At 33.5% G+C, this 19,078-nt stretch overlaps 1 protein-coding gene across 15 annotated transcripts in view; it reads right to left on the bottom strand.

The window, feature by feature from the left end:
- The window catches only part of DLG1 (discs large MAGUK scaffold protein 1), a 295,326-nt gene that overhangs the window by 274,482 nt on the left and 1,766 nt on the right, over window positions 1-19,078 (bottom strand). For all 15 annotated transcript variants that reach the window (XM_036849845.1, XM_036849854.1, XM_036849855.1 and 12 more), the window contains 2 exons: window positions 18,252-18,383; window positions 1,927-2,093 (listed from right to left, as the gene is read on the bottom strand). In XM_036849845.1, coding sequence (XP_036705740.1) covers window positions 1,927-2,093; window positions 18,252-18,383 — 299 coding nt within the window. The remainder of the gene's footprint in view (window positions 1-1,926; window positions 2,094-18,251; window positions 18,384-19,078) is intronic.

Raw genomic sequence — 19,078 nt, 5'->3', positions numbered from 1 at the left:
GGTATCCCGTCCTCTCTGAAAAACAGTACTTACCTTTAACTGACCTTAGCTCACAGGTTTTTCTCTTTTTACAAATCTAGGACTTGATGGATATATCCCCATGTTCCCCTTACTAAGTCCACCCATGAATGGGTACAGATTTCAAACATTACTACAGCATCTTCCATGCGCCAAGCCCTAAACAACATTTTGTAACCATACTCCCTTCTCCTCCACATTCCTAATTAATAAGATCTGATATTTCAGTCTGAAAGGTCTTATTCTCCTCTTAATTTTAGATACCTTTATTATGTCCATAATATACCTTTCAGGACATGCAGAAACCAGCAACGCAAAAAGCATTCTAGGTGCCAGTGCCTCATGATTTTATAAAAGTTGAAATGTTTCCAATACCATTCTTAATGGAATTCAATGCACAGTTGATCTTTCAGACTGAAATCTATATGGAAATTAACTTGCAGCTTGCAGAACTGTCCACTTATTTAACCTTAATGAACATTTACTGGTTACACTGAGTAAGCCATTATCTAAACAATCACCTATAAAAACAGACAAGATCAACTTCAAGAACTCTATGCTTTATAATCATAGTTGAGCATCATAAATCAGAAAATAGAAAAATAATTAAGTTATTAATAAGAAGCCAATTCTCTTAAAATTTAACATGTTTCTTAAAATTTTTTAACCTAGGACCACAATAAATGTGAAATAGAAACTGTATTACTGATTAACATTTTAAAAATCTGTGTGAAATGGACTAACATAAGTGCAAATGATGTATCAATTAAAGGGAATGGAAATTGAAACTATCTAAGAGAAAATGATGATGAAAATAAGAGAAGAGAAAAATAAAGATACATAGGCAATACAACACTACATTCTCTAACCAAAGAGAAAAATACAAGGACATACTATGATTAGTAAACAGAACTGTGAAATGGGTATTAAGATGCCTAAAATCCAAAGGTAAACTTGCCCAAATTAGCCGAATAAGCTGGGTCAAGTCATTCATTTTCTTCTGGATCTCAGTTTCCTCATCTTTAAGATGAAGGGGAGGGATCAGATGTTCTCTGATTCTTCCTGCTCTAAAATTCTATAGTTCTATGCTATTTAATATAAGAGAAAACTGAGAATCTGTTTCATTACCAAAGGGCTGTCTGGTTGCTGCCTACCACTACTTTTCCCTGATTCAATTTTCCAGGCACTTCTCCAGCAGTAAGATACTAGAATCAAAGTCAGTCAGACAACCACCTTCAAATGACTAATGTTCCTCAGACAGAATCCTCATTACAAAATGCTTCATATCTCTGTTATGTCATATCTACCAGCAACAGTAGATCACAACAAAAAAAGAACATTACTAAAACAGTTATGAAAACTCAAAGAAATAAGAGTTTTAGCTACAAAAAGAAATAGAGAAACCAATGCTGTCCTTAAGATTTCTTGATCAGTCTCTAGTGAGATTTAACAATGCAATCCTTCAAGCCAATAAACAGAGAATCCTTGGGGAAAATGTAGCAACTGCTTTCTGAGAAAAAATACCAGAGCAAAACCATCTTTTCAAAGTAGTTTCCAACTAATTATTGCACAGATGGAGCCTCACTAAGGTCTACCATGCAAAGTAATTTTTAATAAAGTAATATACTTTAAGTAATATTAATAAGCCTGAAGTATTAATACTAAGTAAGACTAAAGTAATACTTTAATAGTCAAGTATTTCAGACCTTGAACCATTCACAACATTTTAAGACAGGGGTACCAGAAATTCTGAGCTTTTCCTTCCAAAAGTATTTTCAATCCCATCCTTTTTATTCTATTATAAATGATACTTCCACAAAATATCCATTTTAATAAAATGAGAAAACTTAGTAGCCCCAATTAATTGATCACTGAAAAATGGCTTAAGGAAAAGTTTTTTTATCTTACCTCTACGCTAGGGCTAAGGCTACTTGGTAGTGTTTCTGAAGTCACAGTAGTGCTTGGAAGGCTGGAAATTTCCCAAGTATTCACAGGCTGTATTGGTTCAGACTGCTTTGAACGATCTATACATTTTGGATTATCCAGTAAGGTCACTTCATAAAATTCTTGAATATCTAGATGTGAGGAAAGGAAAAGAAAAATTCAAAAGTATTTGTATTTTCTAATTAAACTATGCATTGCTGAAACAACGTAACTCAAAAGCAAAATTTTTACTCTAGATTAGTAAAATAAATCCAATCTTATAATGTACTTATACAGTGAATATTTTCTCATTTTATTATGTCACAGTCATATCAGAGCCTGCAGGGCACAGTGTAAAAGTCACAGGCTTTTTATACTTCGAAGTCAGTGCTGAGTTCAAATCCCTATTCCATCATCAATTAGCTACATGTATAGGCAAGTTACTTAATCTCTGATAACTTGCCTCTTATCATTGTGAATTGTTTCAAGTATTCAGTGCAATACATGTAAAGTGCAGACTGGCACACACTCGGCTCCTAACAAACAGTAGTTCATACCATTATTGTGAATTCTGCAGACATAAGTCATCACTGATATTTTATATTTTTTATCACCAATATCCAGGCTGGGAATGTAAACCCCTCAAGTGGTTTCAACGCCCTTGTAACCAACGTAAAACAAAAGAAGAATAATACATTAAAATAAAATCAAAGAACTAGGAAGTATTTTTTAGATAGCCTCAAATTTGAATATTTGAAATAGTAAGTTAAAACATTTTGTTATTTTAGAAATAATCAGTTAAAAGTATGACAAAACTCTAAAAGAAATGATAAATGTACTTATAGCAGCACAGGATAATTTGGAAGATCAAGTTACTCTGCTACCAGCTGGAATTATATGAACTTAGTATATTAACAGTGGTTATTCATGCTGCTCAGAAGCTCTGAGTGGTAGTTATATCATGTTTAAGTACACCACTACTAGTTTTTTATTCACCTCCTGGTATAATTTTGAGTTGGTTTTTTTAAAGGAGGGAAATTATTATTTAACAGTAAAGATGGGGTATTATCTTGTATAGAATCAAATAAAATAACTGTAAATAATATTTAGAAAGAATAACTTTTATTTCTTGTTTTCTCAATATGATGAAAAGATTAGTATCTCCCTTAAAAAACAACATCAGAAGATACTAGAGACAAAGTAACTCCCTTTTTAGTTTTGATAACCAGTGGAATTGTAGAACTTTCTAGATAAAGGGCTAATAAAAACTCAGGTCTGACAGTGAGAAAAGTATCGACCTACTTCACAGGATCTTAATATTGCTGCAGAAAATTGTATGTGAAAGCATTTTATAAACCATGAATCACTATATAAAACTGTTCACATAACCATCATGGAAAAAATTAAAAACTCAAATTCAGAGCATTAGCTACAAATGGTTCTTACCAAACAAGAATTGTTTAATCTGAACCTAAGTCAAGTCTTTAGAACCAACTTCTAGTTCTGCGGGAATACAGGGGACAGAGGAACAAGTTAAATGACACCAGAAAAGCAATCAACAAAACTGATTCAGAGGGAGACATTCTACAAGACAACTGGCCTGGTATCTTTAGAAAGCAATGTCACGAAAGGGAAAATAAATTGTTTGAAAGTAAGAATTTCTGTATAAAGGAAACAAAAAAGACACACCAACTAACTGCAATGTCAGAGCCTTAACTGGTGTGTGTGTGTGTGTGTGTTTGTTTAGGGAAGGTTGGGGAGGGGGGATGAACTACAAAAGACATTGTGACAAGAACAGGGAAACTTAAATACAGACTATTTTCCAGAAAATATTAGGGAAAAAATTTTTTTTCTAGAAGATATACATGTGTGTGAGAGTATGTATATATTTATGTAGCAGGACATGTATTTCTATATATGTAAGAGGTATATTTTTTATATATGTAGGAGATAAATATTTGTAGATCTATCTACCTACCTGTCTATAGAGATCTCTTACCCCCCCCAAAACAAACAAACAAAAAACAGAGCTCCTAGTACAGTATTATGCCCCCCCAAGAGCACTAAATGAGTGTTGATCAATTGGTTAGTTACCAGTCTCAATATGAATAGCCCACATCACTACATAAAATTTTTATTATATTTTCCAATACTGTAAGTCAAGTTTCAAACCTTAAATTTCTATGTGACCTTTCATTCTATAATTAACTAGCAGAAATACTGATAATATTGTCCTTTAATAACATCGCTTAAAATTTTAGGCCAGTGCTGTCCAAACTAACTATCTACAGTGAAAAATGTTCTATAGTTATACTGTCCAATATGGTAGCCACTAGCTATATATGGCTCTTGAGCATTTAAAATGTGACTAGTGTGACTGAGGAACTGAACTTATAATTTTATTTAGTTTTAATTAATTTAGGTACCCACATATGGCTAATGGCTACGGTAGAGGACAACAGAGATCTAGACTAATATAATTCAGAGTAACACTTTACTATCTAGTATGGTCAAGTAATAAAGTGTTCCCTACACTTTATTATGAATTTTTCAAAAGCTCACTTGCAGCTTGCTACTATCAATTGAAATACCTCATTTCTAGGTCTTACATTAATCTATCGAACAGTCCTTTCTAACTTGCTGTATCTGAGCTCCTATGGACTAGAGAACCAAATATCTACATTATTAAGGATATCACACTTAAGAAAAAACAAGCTGAGTAAACACCCACTAGGATGGTTATTATCAACAAAACAGTAAATAACAAGTGTCGATAAGGATATGGAGAAATTAAACCCTCGTGCATTGCTGGTAGGAATATAAAATGATGCAGCCACTGTGGAAAACAGTATGGTGGTTTATCAAAATATTAAAACACAGACTCACCATTTGATCCAGCAATTCCACTTCTGGGTATATTCCCAAAAGAATTGAAAGTAAGGACTCAAATAGATATTTATATACCCATGTTCATAGCAGCATTATTCACAATATCCAAAAGGTGAAAACAACCCAAATGTTCATCAACAGATGAATGGTTAATAAACAAAATGTGGTATATACAAACAATGTAATATTATTCAGCCTTTAAAAGCAATGAAATTCTGATACAATCTACAACATGGATGGATGAATCTTGAAGACACGATGCTAAGTGGAGTAAGCCAAACACAAAAAGACAAATATTGTATGATTCCACTTATATGAGGTACCTAGAATAGTCAAATTCATAGAGACAGAAAGAGAAGTTATTCCCAGGGACTGGGATAAGGAGAGAATGGGGAGTTACTGTTTAATGGGTAAAGAAATTCAATTTGAGATGGTGAAAAAGTTCCAGAGATGAATAGTGGTGATAGCTACTGAACGTGAATGTACTTAATGCCACTGAACTGCACACTTATTTTAAAAATGGTAAATTTTATGCTATATATATTTTATCACAATTTTTAAAAATGAGCTGAATTGAGAGTCTAGGGGAGTTTAAATGAGTAAAGTGCATGGGATACAATATGTGGGTTTTATAATATTTTAGCTATTTAGATATCTGTTTCTTACTAGGGTCAGGATAACTGATATTGCCAGATAAGACCCAACTTAAAAAGAGATTAGTTACCATACTTGGCTAACTAAAACCATAAGCAAAAGTACTGAAATATTTGTTAACATATGTACAGTGTGGTGACATTTCTGATGACAGTCTGTCACAGTTATTATCACTTTCCTTAAAAAAATGTATTTATATACACACACACACACATCTTTAATCTTGACCCATATTCCATCGCGACTAACATTCCAAAGTTTATACACTTTATTTCATTTGTCCACCACATTTCTTCATCTTTAGGGTGTCCCGAGACAATGGAGGTGAGCAACATAATAACACTCCTTCAGAAACTATTTCTCAATTACAATTCCTTCAGTTGTATCAGTGATGCTTTTTCAAAGGTGCACCCAATCAAAAAAGGCACCCTCTGGAAAAACTGCACGCACAGACTGAGCTTTTCTTAGGAGCCCCAAGTATTAATATTTTATATTTCCCATGCAGTCCCTCTTCTTTATAATCAACATTTTATATGTCAGAAGAGAATTATTATCACTGATCATAACTATAAAGATTTAGAAAAAAAGGTTAGATTATCATTATGACAAGATTAGCATTTCTACAAAGTAACATTCTAGAATTCAAAATATTATCTTCTACTTTTTCTTTAGAGTTTTCTAAACTCAGGAGTATAACATGGAGTACCATAAGATATCTAGTCTAAAGTAAAACAGAAGTTACTACACAAATATAAGACAAAAACAAACATGGTAAATTCTAGTAAAATCCCAATCTCTCCTATTTCCTAAAAGTCTATTCAACATGCCAATGTCTGAAAATCCAAGTTATTCTCAAAAGACCAACTTCATGAAAATAAAGAATTAAATTAATGAGCTTACTCTGAACATTTAAGACATTCAGCCAATAAATATTAATGGAGTGAGGGACTTCCCGGTGGCGCAGTGGTCAAGAATCCACCTGCCAATGCAGGGGACACGGTTCGATCCCTGGTCCAGGAAGATCCCACATGCCGCGGAGAAACTAAGTCCATGCGCCACAACTACTGAGCCTGTGCTCTAGAACCCACGAGCCGCAGCTACTGAGCCCGCATGCCACAACTACTGAAGCCCACATACCTAGAGCCTGTGCTCTGCAACAAGGGAAGCCACTGCAATGAAAAGCCTGCACACCGCAACGAAGAGTAGCCCCCACTCGCTGCAACTAGAGAAAAGCTCACGAGCAGCAACAAAGACCCAACGCAGCCAAAAATAAATTAATTAATTTTAAAATATATATATTAATGGAGTGAATACCTTCTGGAAGAGAAATAAGAGAATTAAAATATGAGATACAACCATAATGTCTTCGGGAGATTGAGATAACTGAGGAAAAAAATTATACAACACCTAAAGTTTTCCAATTTAAAGCACCTAAAAAGGCAGAATTCTATAAAAGTTTGATAGCTATATTTTAAATCATAGTAAATCAAAGTGTAAAGAAAATGAGAGAATGCAGTAGTAGTTAAAATGATTGCCATTAAATAGACAAGAGTGATCCCATACTCATCCAAAAATACATACAGCTCACCCAGATATATACCAGACATATAATTAAAATGTCTGATACATTTTTATCACCCTGAAAAAAATTATTTACTTAGAAAATAATGATGCACTAAAGCAAGCAAGAAGACAAAACAAGAAAATGCAGGAATGTTAAAACATTGCGTTAGAGGGAAACTACCCTTTAGTTGACTCCCAGTTGAAAATATTAATTTTGTCGAGCCTACAGATCAGTATTATCACAGTCTATTCCTCATTTTCCATTTATAGTCTGCAAGTGCTTTCACTGTTTTGGACTAAATTGGGTCCCCACAAGTGCAGTTCCTGAACAAAGATCTAAATTATAAGGTCACAAAGCTATAACACGTACAATAGAAAAATTCTCAAAAATTAAACTTAAACACAACTAATTAGTCCAACAGAACTGAGGAGAATCATTCCTATCTATTACAAAAAATTTTTTATTTGGAAATCTCTAAGATTACATGTATTTCAGAAGTCTCCAAATCTAAGTAAAAATTTCTTTATTATTTTCTTGCTAAAATTCTAAGTTTGCAAACACTAGGAGTAAGGGAAGTACAGAATTCCAGAAATTCCCTCAAAGGAAGTTGAGAAAAAGTTTTCTAGCTTTTAGTGATAACTTACATCATCCTAAACAGAGAAACTCACAAACCATAAAACATTTCTCAAACTAAAGAAATAAGGCAGTACTAACTCAGGATCAGAATAGGAAGTCTAAACACAGGCTCAAGAATGTGTAATAATTTAATATAATATAGGTAATATCTCTAATCTATGAGTAAGTAATATTTTAGTTAACAGAAAAAATATTAAGACCTTAACAGATACCTCAGCAAAGAAGATATACAGACAGCCAATAAGCATATGAAAAGACGCTCCACCATATATCATCAGGGAAATGCACATTAAAACAAAAAGATACCATTACACATCTATTAGAAAGGCCAAAATACAGAACACTGACAACAACAAATGCTGGCAAAAATATGAAACAATGGGAACTCTCATTCACTGCTGGTGGGGATGCAAAATGATACAGCCACTTTGGAAAGCTATTTGGTGGTTTCTTACAAAACTAAACATACCCTTATCATACAATCCAGAAATCATGTTCCTCAGTATTTACCCAAATGAGTTGAAAACTTATGTCCACACAAAAACCTGCACACAGATGTTTACAGCAACTTTATTCATAACTGCCAAAAGTTGGAAGCAACCCAGACATTCTTCAATAGGTGAATGAATAAACTGCAGTACATCCAGACAACAGAATATTATTCACACTAAAAAACAAAAACAAAAATTAAAGAAAAAACAAAAACTATGAAGCCATAAAAATATGTGGAGGAAACTTAAATGCATATTACTAAGTGAAAGAGGCCAACATGAAAAGGCTACATGCTGTGTGATTCCAACTATATGACATTCTGGAAAAGGCAGAACTATGGAGATAGTAAAAAGATTAGTGATTGCCAGGGGCTGGAGGTAGAAGAGACATGACTAGGCAGAGTACAAAGGATTTTTAGGGCAGTAAAACTACTCTGTATAGTGTAGTGGATATATACAAATATCTATAACAGTAGACATATGTCATGATACATTTGTCCAAACCTATAGAATGTACAACCCCAAGAGTGAATACTAAGGTAAAACTATAGACTTTGGGTGATAATGATGTGCTCATATAGGTTCATCAATTGTGACAAATGCACCAATCTGGTGGGAGATGCTGATAATAAGACAGTCTATGTATGTGTGGGGACAGGGGGTATATGGGAAATCTCTGTACCTTCCTCACAGTTTTGCTGTGAATCTATAACTGCTCTAAAAAATAAAGTCTTTAAAAACTTAAACTGAAACAGATATGAGCTATCAAGTCATGAAAAGACATGGAGAAATCTTAAATGCATATTGCTAAGTGAAAGAAACAATCTGAAAAGGCCACACACTTGTGATTCCAACTATATAACATTCTGGAAAAGGCAAAACTACAGAGACAATAAAAAGATCACTGGTTGCCAGGGAATCAGGAGGAGGGAGAAAGAGATGAACAGGTGGAGCAAGAGACAGCAGAAAGATCAGTGGTTGCCAGGGGTTTGGGGTAGGGAGGGAAGAGATGAATATGTGGAACACACGTTTTTAGGGGAGTGTAACTATTCTGTATGATACTGTAATAGTGGATACATTTGTCAAAGCAACAAATGTGTATGTCAAGTTTAACGATGTATAATGCAAAGAGTGAACCCTACTGTAAACTATGGACTTTAGTTAATAACAATATATTAATACTGGCTTATCAACTGTAACAAATATACCACACTAATGAAGACATCAATAAGAGGAGAAACGGGAGTGTGGGGTGGTAAGGATATGGGAACTCTCTGCTTTCCACCCAATTTTCTGTAAACCTGAAACTGCTGAAAAAGTTAAAAGTCTAATAATTTTTTTAAATGTTTAAGGGAGCATAATAATGAATTTATATTATAAAAACAAGCAATCTCATACTGTATTTCAAAATAATTTCCAAATGTATTAAGGATTTAAACGTTAAAGAAAGAAGCCATGACAGAATTTGAATATAGTAAAGATTTTTATAATCTCAGGGATAGGAAAGGCTTTCTAAGCATAATACCAAGGGTAAAAGCACAACAAAATTGATAAATCTAACCATATATAAATGTTTTTTTAATTAAATTTTAAAAACAAATGACAAACAATGGAAGCTATTTGCAACTTGCAAGGCAGACAGAATTGGTATCTCTAATATAGATTTTATACCTAAGAAAAAAATGAAAAAAAGTGTTTGAGGATTAAAATATTTGACAAATTGAATCTAGTTTCCTAATATTTTTCTACCTATAACACTTACATAAATGGTGATTATTGATATTAGTGTTTCATTTTTATGTATTTTATTAATTTGTTTGTTATTAAACTCGTAAAACAAACAAACAAACAAACAAAAAGTGGTTGGAGGGGCAAATGACATGAACAAATAATTCACAGGAATTAAAATAAACAACGATGTAAGAAAATTCTTACATCGTTGGCTATTTATTTATTCAAAGAAATACATAATAAAACATCAAAATGACTGAAGGTGTATTCCACATATCAGAATAAAAAATATTAAAAAGATAGATAATACTCCGTAGTGCTTAAGGTATAGTAAATTAGTCATTCTTCCACATAATATCTAAAAAATTAAATTGATATAACATTTCTGACAGTAATTTAAAAAATTACATCAAAAGCCTTTTTAAATTGCACATCCCCTTTTACTAAGCAATTCAATTCTAGGAACTTACCCAAAGGATATAATCAAGGATGCAGAACAAAGAGGCATATACAAATGCAATGTTGTTTATAATTCAGAAAAATTATATACCTAAAATGCTCCTAGGAAATCATTAATAAAACTACTATTTTAACTATTTTACTATTTACTATTTATTTTTAACTATTTTTACTATTTTAACTACTATTTTAACTATTAATAAATCTATACAGTGAAACACAGTCTTTAAATGGTACAAATCCATTGATACGGAAAGGTACATAATGATAAATTTTGTGGGATAAAAATAGTTAAAATGTATAGCACAGAGAAGTCACACTGTATACACTTAAGCAAATTCAACCATAGCACCTCTTTCCACCAAAAAAAGGGCAATTGTACCCATCAGTCCACCTAGTAAGTAAATGTCAGCAAACAAAAAATGAGAAGGGAGGAGACTGTCCCTCAGGCAGTCTCCATTTTCATAGCATCTCTCTATATCTCACTGTGCTGAATGTGATTCTAGAATTATGTGCTTTTAATACAAGAGGTCACTTAAACACAAGCCAACTACTTCATCTGTTGATCAACTGAAGAAACAATGATTTCGGGACTTCCCTGGTGGTCCAGTGGTTAAGAATTCGCCTTCCCATGCAGGGGACGTGGCATGGATCCCTGGTCGGGGAGCTAAGATCCCACATGCGGCAGGGTAACTAAGCCCGCGCACCACAATTACCGTGCCCACGCGCCTCAACTAAAGAGAAGCCCGCACACCGCAAACGAAGAATCATGCCTGCCCCAATGAAGACCCGACGGCAGCCAAAAAAAGATTTTTCTTGGCTGAAACCAATGATTTCTTTCCACTACAGGGAAAAACAACTGTATTGTAGTTAATGACAGACAGTGTTAAACTCCTGAAGGATTTTTAAGGATAATTTTAATCTGATATTTTTCACTTTATACACTGATTTTAAGTATCAATTCCCACTGAATTGTAGAAACAATTATACTATGTTTTATTTATGTAGGGAGTTTGTTTTGCAAAATGAAAGTGTGTATATATACACAAGAATAGCATTCTAGAAGGATATTCACCCTATGGAAGTAGCAGGTGTTGGTGTGAGAATTTTCTTGCTTATAATATTTTATATAAAGTACATGTATCTGACCTTAAATGTTTATAAATTCCATTTTGGAGGGTTAGAGAGAAGGCAACTAGAAAGCTAAAAAACAATGAAATATAACCCTGCCATTTCAGAGGGAAAAATTTTATCAGTTAATTAACTAAAAGTACAATGTTTTTATAAACTAAAATACACAATAGTCAAACCTACTGAGGCACAGATACTCTGCTTTCATCTAAACCAACGTGCATTTAAAAAGCCATTTTGATTCCCAAAGAGAAAAATATATAAAATTTTAAAGTATGTATTATAATTTGTTGTTTCACACACTAGAAAGAGAAAAAATGTCAAGCCAGTATCCAAAATAAATTATTCCAACACTTTAAATACTATATGACTAACAGTCACACGGTATTCCTTAAAACAAGGTATGTATCAAAAGGAACCAGAGCTTCTCAAAGAAATGGTTGATCCTAAGGCTGGGGCAGGATATGTACAAGATGAACCTGGAACATCTTGTTATGCCAGAAAGTAAGAAAGTGCTAAAAAAAAAAAAAAAAAAAAAAAAAATGAGGGCATGTCATAAAGTCATAAGAGCAAACTTGAGAAGCCTCCTACTAGGCAAATCTGAGACAATCTGAACACCAAAATCATTAAGGATGGTAATAAATTATCCACCTCTGAAAGAAATATGATAGCTAGCTAGCTAGCTAAGTAAGTAGATAGATAGATAAATGGGAGAGGAGTGCTCTTAATTACAGTAAAATGCCAAGTGTTAGCTGGAAACTGTAGAAAAGTGCTGCTGTTAAAAATATATATATAATTTTTCAACTGTCATTTTCAACATAGTAAAAACTGATTCAGGCAAGCATCATCAATGGATGCTAAGTTTAGATGGAAATTTTGCTAAAGAATAGGGTACATGCAAGGTGTTACTGTCTCCCCCACATATTGCTTATAAGTTGCAAAGGGGAAAAAAGTAACTACAGAGAAATCAGACAACACCTTAACTGGGTGATTAAAATTAACATTACAAATGAAGGGCACAAGACATCACGTACCTCTGGATGTACAGAACCATACAGAATACATAACCTGAGTCTAATCACAAGCAAATATCAGACAAAACTAAAATGAGGAACATTATATATATAAAAAATAAGAGCAGAGGGAAACTGTATTCTTCAAATACGTCAATGTCATAAAAGACAAAGGCTGTGGAAATGTGCCCAGATTAAAGAAGACTAAAGAGACATAACAACTAAATGCAGTACCTGGATAGTGCACTGGAAAAATAATTTGAAAAGGAAAATTTTAGTAGGAAAAAATTTATCCCTACATAGATGAAATAGCTTAGACTAGAAGAAATATTTACAGATGCTTTTACAGCTCTGTGATTGCAAAGTTCTAAAGAGAATTCAACCAGATTCAGCATAATCAAAGCAGAAGTAAGTAAAACTATTAACAAATAAATAACAATCCAATTCAATCAAAACCACCAACAGAAAAGTTAATAAAATTTTCCTCCAATTCCATAAGTTTTAGTCAACAGTCTGATCCATATCCTGTTATAAATGCTTTCCTTTCTCAAACCTAGCCTACAAAGTTACACACACACACACACACACACACACACACACACACACACACACACGCAGGTGCACAAAGTTACCAACAGACTAAAAAATAACATCACTGGGACCAATAATAAACAAAAAAACTAAGGAACTCTGACATTTTACCATTATAGCTGGAAGTTTGTAAACTTTGATTACTAAGTAAATACACCTTTCAAAGTGTGTAAATTCCATCATTATAAACATCATTCCATCATTATAAACATTCTCCTTCAAAGTAAAAACTATTTTAAAAACCATGTTTTAAAAACACTGACCCTACAGATCAACATGTATGTTAAACATATTGTCAGTGTTCTTTATCACTATGTTTAAGTACAATGTTCTTATAAATTAAAATACACAACAATCAAACCTACTCAGGCTTTCGTCTAAACCAACGTACATTTAAAAAGCCATTTCGATTCCCAAAGAGAAAAGTACATAAAATTTTAAAGTATGTATTATAATTTGCTTGTCTTATAATTTGTTGTTTCACACACTAGAAAGAGAATAAATGTCAGGCCAGTGTCCAAGATAAATTATTCCAACGCTTTAAATACTATTATGACTAACAGTCATAGGATATTCACATTAAAATACTCAACTTATGATAAAGAACACCCTAATGGTTGAAGGTGAAAAGAGGCTCTGGACTCAGATAAGTTGAGTCCAATTCCTGGCTCCACAATCTTCTATGTGAGAGTCCTTGGGCAAGCTACATAATCTCTCATTTCCTTTTTTCTAATCTATAAAATAGTATAATCACCTCATAAGTGAATATATGCCTCATAGGATTATGATGACTAAACGAGATACTTTTATTAGCACAGAGAAAGTGTTCAATAAATGTTAGCCATTATTACTTCTTACATACTTAAAAAGGAGTCATACTCTCACATCCATTAGGATGGCTACTATCAAAACAACTGAAAATAACAAGTGTTGGCAAGGCTGTGGAGAAATTGGAACCCTTCTGCACCACTGGTGGGATTATAAAATGGTGCAATCTCTACGGAAAACATTATGGTGGTTCTTTAAACATTTTACATGTAACTGTCATATGATCCCACAATCCCACTTCTGGGTGTACATTCAAAGGAACTGAAAGCAGGTTCTCAGAGATACTTGCACACTCACATTCACAGCCACACTGTTCACAATAGTCAAGAGGGGTAGAACGCAAATGTCTATCAATGGAGGAAAGGATAAACAAAAATTTGACACACACGCACATTTATATACATATACTCCAACACACAAGAATATAACTCAGCCTTAATAAGGAAGGGAGTCCTATCACATGCTACAACATGAATGAACCCTGACATTATGCTAAGTAAATAAGCCAGTCACAAAAAGACAAATAGTTTATGATTTCCCTTATATGAGGTATTTACAGTAGTCAAAATCATAGATACAGAAAGTAGAATGGTGGTTACCAAGGGCTGGAGGGAGGAGGAAAAGGGGAGTTGTTGTTTCATAGGTATCGAGTTTCAGTTTTGCAAGATGAAAAAGTTCTGAATTGTTTCACAACAATATGACTGTACTTAACACTACTGACTGGTACATTTAAAAATGGTTAAGATGATAGATTTTATGTTTTTTTTACAATTAAAACAAAAAAGAAGTCACACTTGAAACTCAGTATCTCCAAACTTAAAATGTCCTTCACCATGTTTACAAGGGCAAGTGAAACTGTTAGTTAATAAAGCAGCAATAAATGAATTAGAAGCGAAAAAATCTCAGAAATGGACAGTTTTATTACATAACCCACCTTCACTGTGAATATCTGCAGAAATAAAATAGTGCATTAAAATAAGCTTGCTATTTATCGCAGACAAAATATACAAATCAAATGACTCACTCACTAAAGTCTCTAAAGCCAGCCTGATCTTGAGACCAGGTTTTTCTCCTGTGCACAAGGAAAGTAGATGAATTCTCTTATCCCGTAAGTAAACCCAGGGGTCTAGACTGGTACGAAATCTTTGAGGACTACCGAGGTCCTCTCAGATCCCAGACAAACATAAGAATCAGAAATGACCTTAAACCACTACGGACCTGGAGAGCAGAGCTTTGACTGTTATCAAACCATATCCAGTCTATTTTACTCACAAAATTTTCAAATATAAGTACACAAAATGAGAATACAAAAATCAAATATATTTAGTTTCAACCTGCTCTCACCTAAATCAGGGATTAAAATTAGGCAGACTTTATCTCCCATTTATACAAAAATAATCACCAGATGTTTTGGGAATAAATTTTAAACAAATGTATAGTTCATGGACTTTTTTTTAAGCTATAATTTAAATATTCACCTTTAAAGAAACAACTTAGCTGAAACTCAAAAGTTAATAAAAACTTTTCTGTTTTCAATAATTTTTAAATCTTCAAGCCATCCTTCAAGGATACTACCAAGCATCAGGGCAAGAACAACGATTGCCATATTTCACTGAATTGAGGATATTGATATGGAGGATATCAACTGTAAAATGCACCATTATTTCACATGCCACTAAGAATGTAAAACCATTGCCAATATATATCCGTTAAAAAATGCATCCCAAATTCAGAGATACCAAAATTTTTTAAAACTGGTATCTTAGAACAGATGTAGTGCAATATGTGCATGCTTGTTCCTCTGAATAACCCGAAGGTACCAGAAACCTAATCTTAATAATATATCAACTCCGGGGTGGGGGGGAAATCAACATTTCTATAACACCAAACCCCTAGGGCCTCACACAAAGTTTTTTTAAATGCATGAAAATAGCCAATACAAACTACCAATTCAAGAAATCAATCAATAAATAACCGCTGCAGAGTGCAAGTCCAAAGAAGTAACTAGATAATTCACTATAGCCTAAGGAAATGATTTCCAAACTCTAGAAGTCAAAAACCTAAGCACCATAGGACTTTCAAACAATTAGTGGTCAAGACCCCATGTCTCCTTTAATCCAATGGTCCACAGGTATCACCTTAGAGGGTAGAGTGCTACCTACTAAAGGAAAACACAGTTAACACAGAATTTTTCAGTACACACTATGAACACAGTGGACTCTAGTTTAGCTTAGGGTAATTTACAGGATTAAAGTACATTACCACACTGTTTCAAAACCAATGGTACAGGTGCAAAGCAAAAAAAATCTTACTGACCTAAAAATTTTCAAAAAAAGGAATAAAGATTAATACATTAACCCAACTTAAGCATGCACCAAAAAATGCATTTATTAATTTAGTAGTGTCAACAATTAATTCAATTACAGTATGGAAACACAAAAAGTCTCTACTAAATTTACGCATTTCAAAATTCCTAAAATCTATTACTTTTCTTACACCAAAATCTGATCCCACATTCTATAAAATCAAAATATAAGTAAATCTAAATATCAAAGTAAATTCACAACCAATAAAGTTATACAGGACAAAGAAGATTCACAAATATAACTCACAATTAGAAAACTAACTCTAAAAGAATTCAATTATGCATAAGAATAAATACATTCAAAATAGGCAAGGCAGAATACATTAAAAAAAAAAAAAAATCCCCCTAAACATAGTAAATCTACCTCCAATCTATGGAGAAATCTAAGTGTAGGTTCTGTTTGGTTACCTCACTAACCATTTAATTTTCTTAAGTCGCAGACTCCACACAGAGGACTCCATCTATGTCCAAATGTAAAAGAAGACATACAAGTCATACTATTTTTTTCTAAACAGTGACCCTACTAAATAAAACACTCCTAGGTTTAATGGTGATTTAGAAAACCAAACAACTAAAAATGATTTTTCCCTTCCTTTTTTGTTTTTTCAGAGGAATCCAATTTGATCATCCATTTGGACCTTAAACCTCAGAGTTTAGAAATCCAAATGTAAAAAATGTCCATCAGTTTAAACAAAAAAGGCAAAATGTTGGTAATTTTTGAAGATGGGTGACAGATACATACTAGTTCATTATACTGTTCTCTCTTTTGTTGTATATATTTTCAAAAGTCTATAATAATGCTAAATTTAAAAAAATTATTCAGATGTATTGAGTGATCTTCTTTAAAGTCTTCTTTAATTCTAAAACTAATTTAGTATAGTATCAATTTACCAATAAGTTATTTGACAGGATACATTAACTTGAAAGTAGCCCTCAAGCCACATCAAAAGTTACTCCATCAATAGACAGATATAAGGCTGTAACTACCTTGAAGTTACTGAGGAAAAAATTGTAATACAATGAAATATATGTCTTATTTTAATATGTTATATAGCCAATGACTAATAAAAACACATTTTATTCTTAGAATTGAAAGAGACAATTTTTCTAGTTCACTGGTTTGTATACTTTTCAAGGTACCTAGAGAAGAGGGCCAGACACAGAGCATCCTGTTTTATATACTGGGGATTATGTACAAAATATAAGATTTTGCTTTAAAAAGGGGTCTAGCTACTTTTTAGAAAAAGGCTTAAAAACCACTGTTCCATTGCACCCACATGCTACAGATAATAGCGACTTAGATAAGATTAAATGACTTGTACCATATCATTCAATCAATGGCACTGTCAGGAGTAGAATTCAGCACTCTTGACTATGTATGTGTTCAATTCTCCTTTAAAACAATGCACCACATCAAATTTAAGTTATAGTTAAGAATAAAATTGTTTCAATATTCTTGTCTGTAAAATAAGATTAGACAAGATCATCTGTAAAATCATTTTCCAGGTCTAAAATTCTGACTCCACGAATGCCAAGTTTAAACAGAGGTCTATATTAAGGGAATGAATGTTCTTAAACATAGCAGAACTCCTCAAACATTTTCAGGGATTCCAGAGAAATAGCAAGTCAAATACAGAAACAAGCTAACAGTTATTCAGTCATTACTTTTTGGATCCTGAAACATTTTTGCAACTTCTTCATCTTTTAACGTTAGGACGTTAAACTCTGTTATTAAAGACCACTGAAATAATCATACTGAAAGTTTTTTTGGTTATTAGATACTTTTGGAAAGAATACTGGCCTAAGTATCAAAATACACAACTCACTGGATGTTCAAGTTATTGAATGCCTCACAGAGAACCAAGTATATCACTCTCTGAAGTTTAAAATAAATGAACTCAGAGCAGCATTACGCCTAGCTGACACATAATGGTCACAAATAAAGTTTTAATTCCCACCTATTAAAGCCTGAAAGAGGTTGCTCTGAAATATGTTAATAACCCGTTCTATGGAACTTCTGAGCTGTCTGTCTTCTGTTTGGCTTAGTTTCGAACGATAACCTTCCAAAAGGTGCAATGCTCTCTGGGTATCTGAAAAGAAAAAAAGAGTCTGATTAGGGACTTCCCTGGCGGCACAGTGGTTAAGAATCCGCCTGCCAATGCAGGGGACACGGGTTCGATCCCTGGTCCGGGAAGATCCCACATGCTGCAGAGCAACTAAGCCCGTGCACCACAACTACTGAGCCTGCACTCTAGAGCCCACAAGCCACAACTAGTGAGCCTGCGTGCCACAACTACTGAAGCCCGCACGCCTAGAGCCCGTGCAACTCAACAAGAGAAGCCACCGCAATGAGAAGCCCGCACACCGCAATGAGTAGCCCCTGCTCGCTGCAACTAGAGAAAGCCCGCGCGCAGGAATTAATACCCAACCAGCCAAAAGAATAAAAAGTTTAAAAAAAATTATACATTTACAAGAAAGTATTACAAACTAGCTATGCAGCAAATGGTTCTGCAAGGCACCTAAACAATTCCCAACATTCTCCAAGTCAATCCATGCCACTATGTTCATGTACACATATATATATTCCCTAGAATGATCCAAAAAATGTTCAACATGTTACAATAAAGGAAGAAGGTGAGCAGTTTGTAATAAATGTGTACTAGTGATCATCTGATCAAAGTATTAGTAACACTGTTTCAGCTGATCTGATATACAAAAGCAGAATATCTACAATTTGTCATTATAATTCAAATATTACGTGCTTCAAAACTACTAGTTCTTAACC

This window comes from Balaenoptera musculus, chromosome 4, assembly GCF_009873245.2.
Source record: "Balaenoptera musculus isolate JJ_BM4_2016_0621 chromosome 4, mBalMus1.pri.v3, whole genome shotgun sequence".
NCBI classification, from domain to species: domain Eukaryota; kingdom Metazoa; phylum Chordata; class Mammalia; order Artiodactyla; family Balaenopteridae; genus Balaenoptera; species Balaenoptera musculus.
This window is presented reverse-complemented; position numbering and strand designations above follow the sequence as displayed.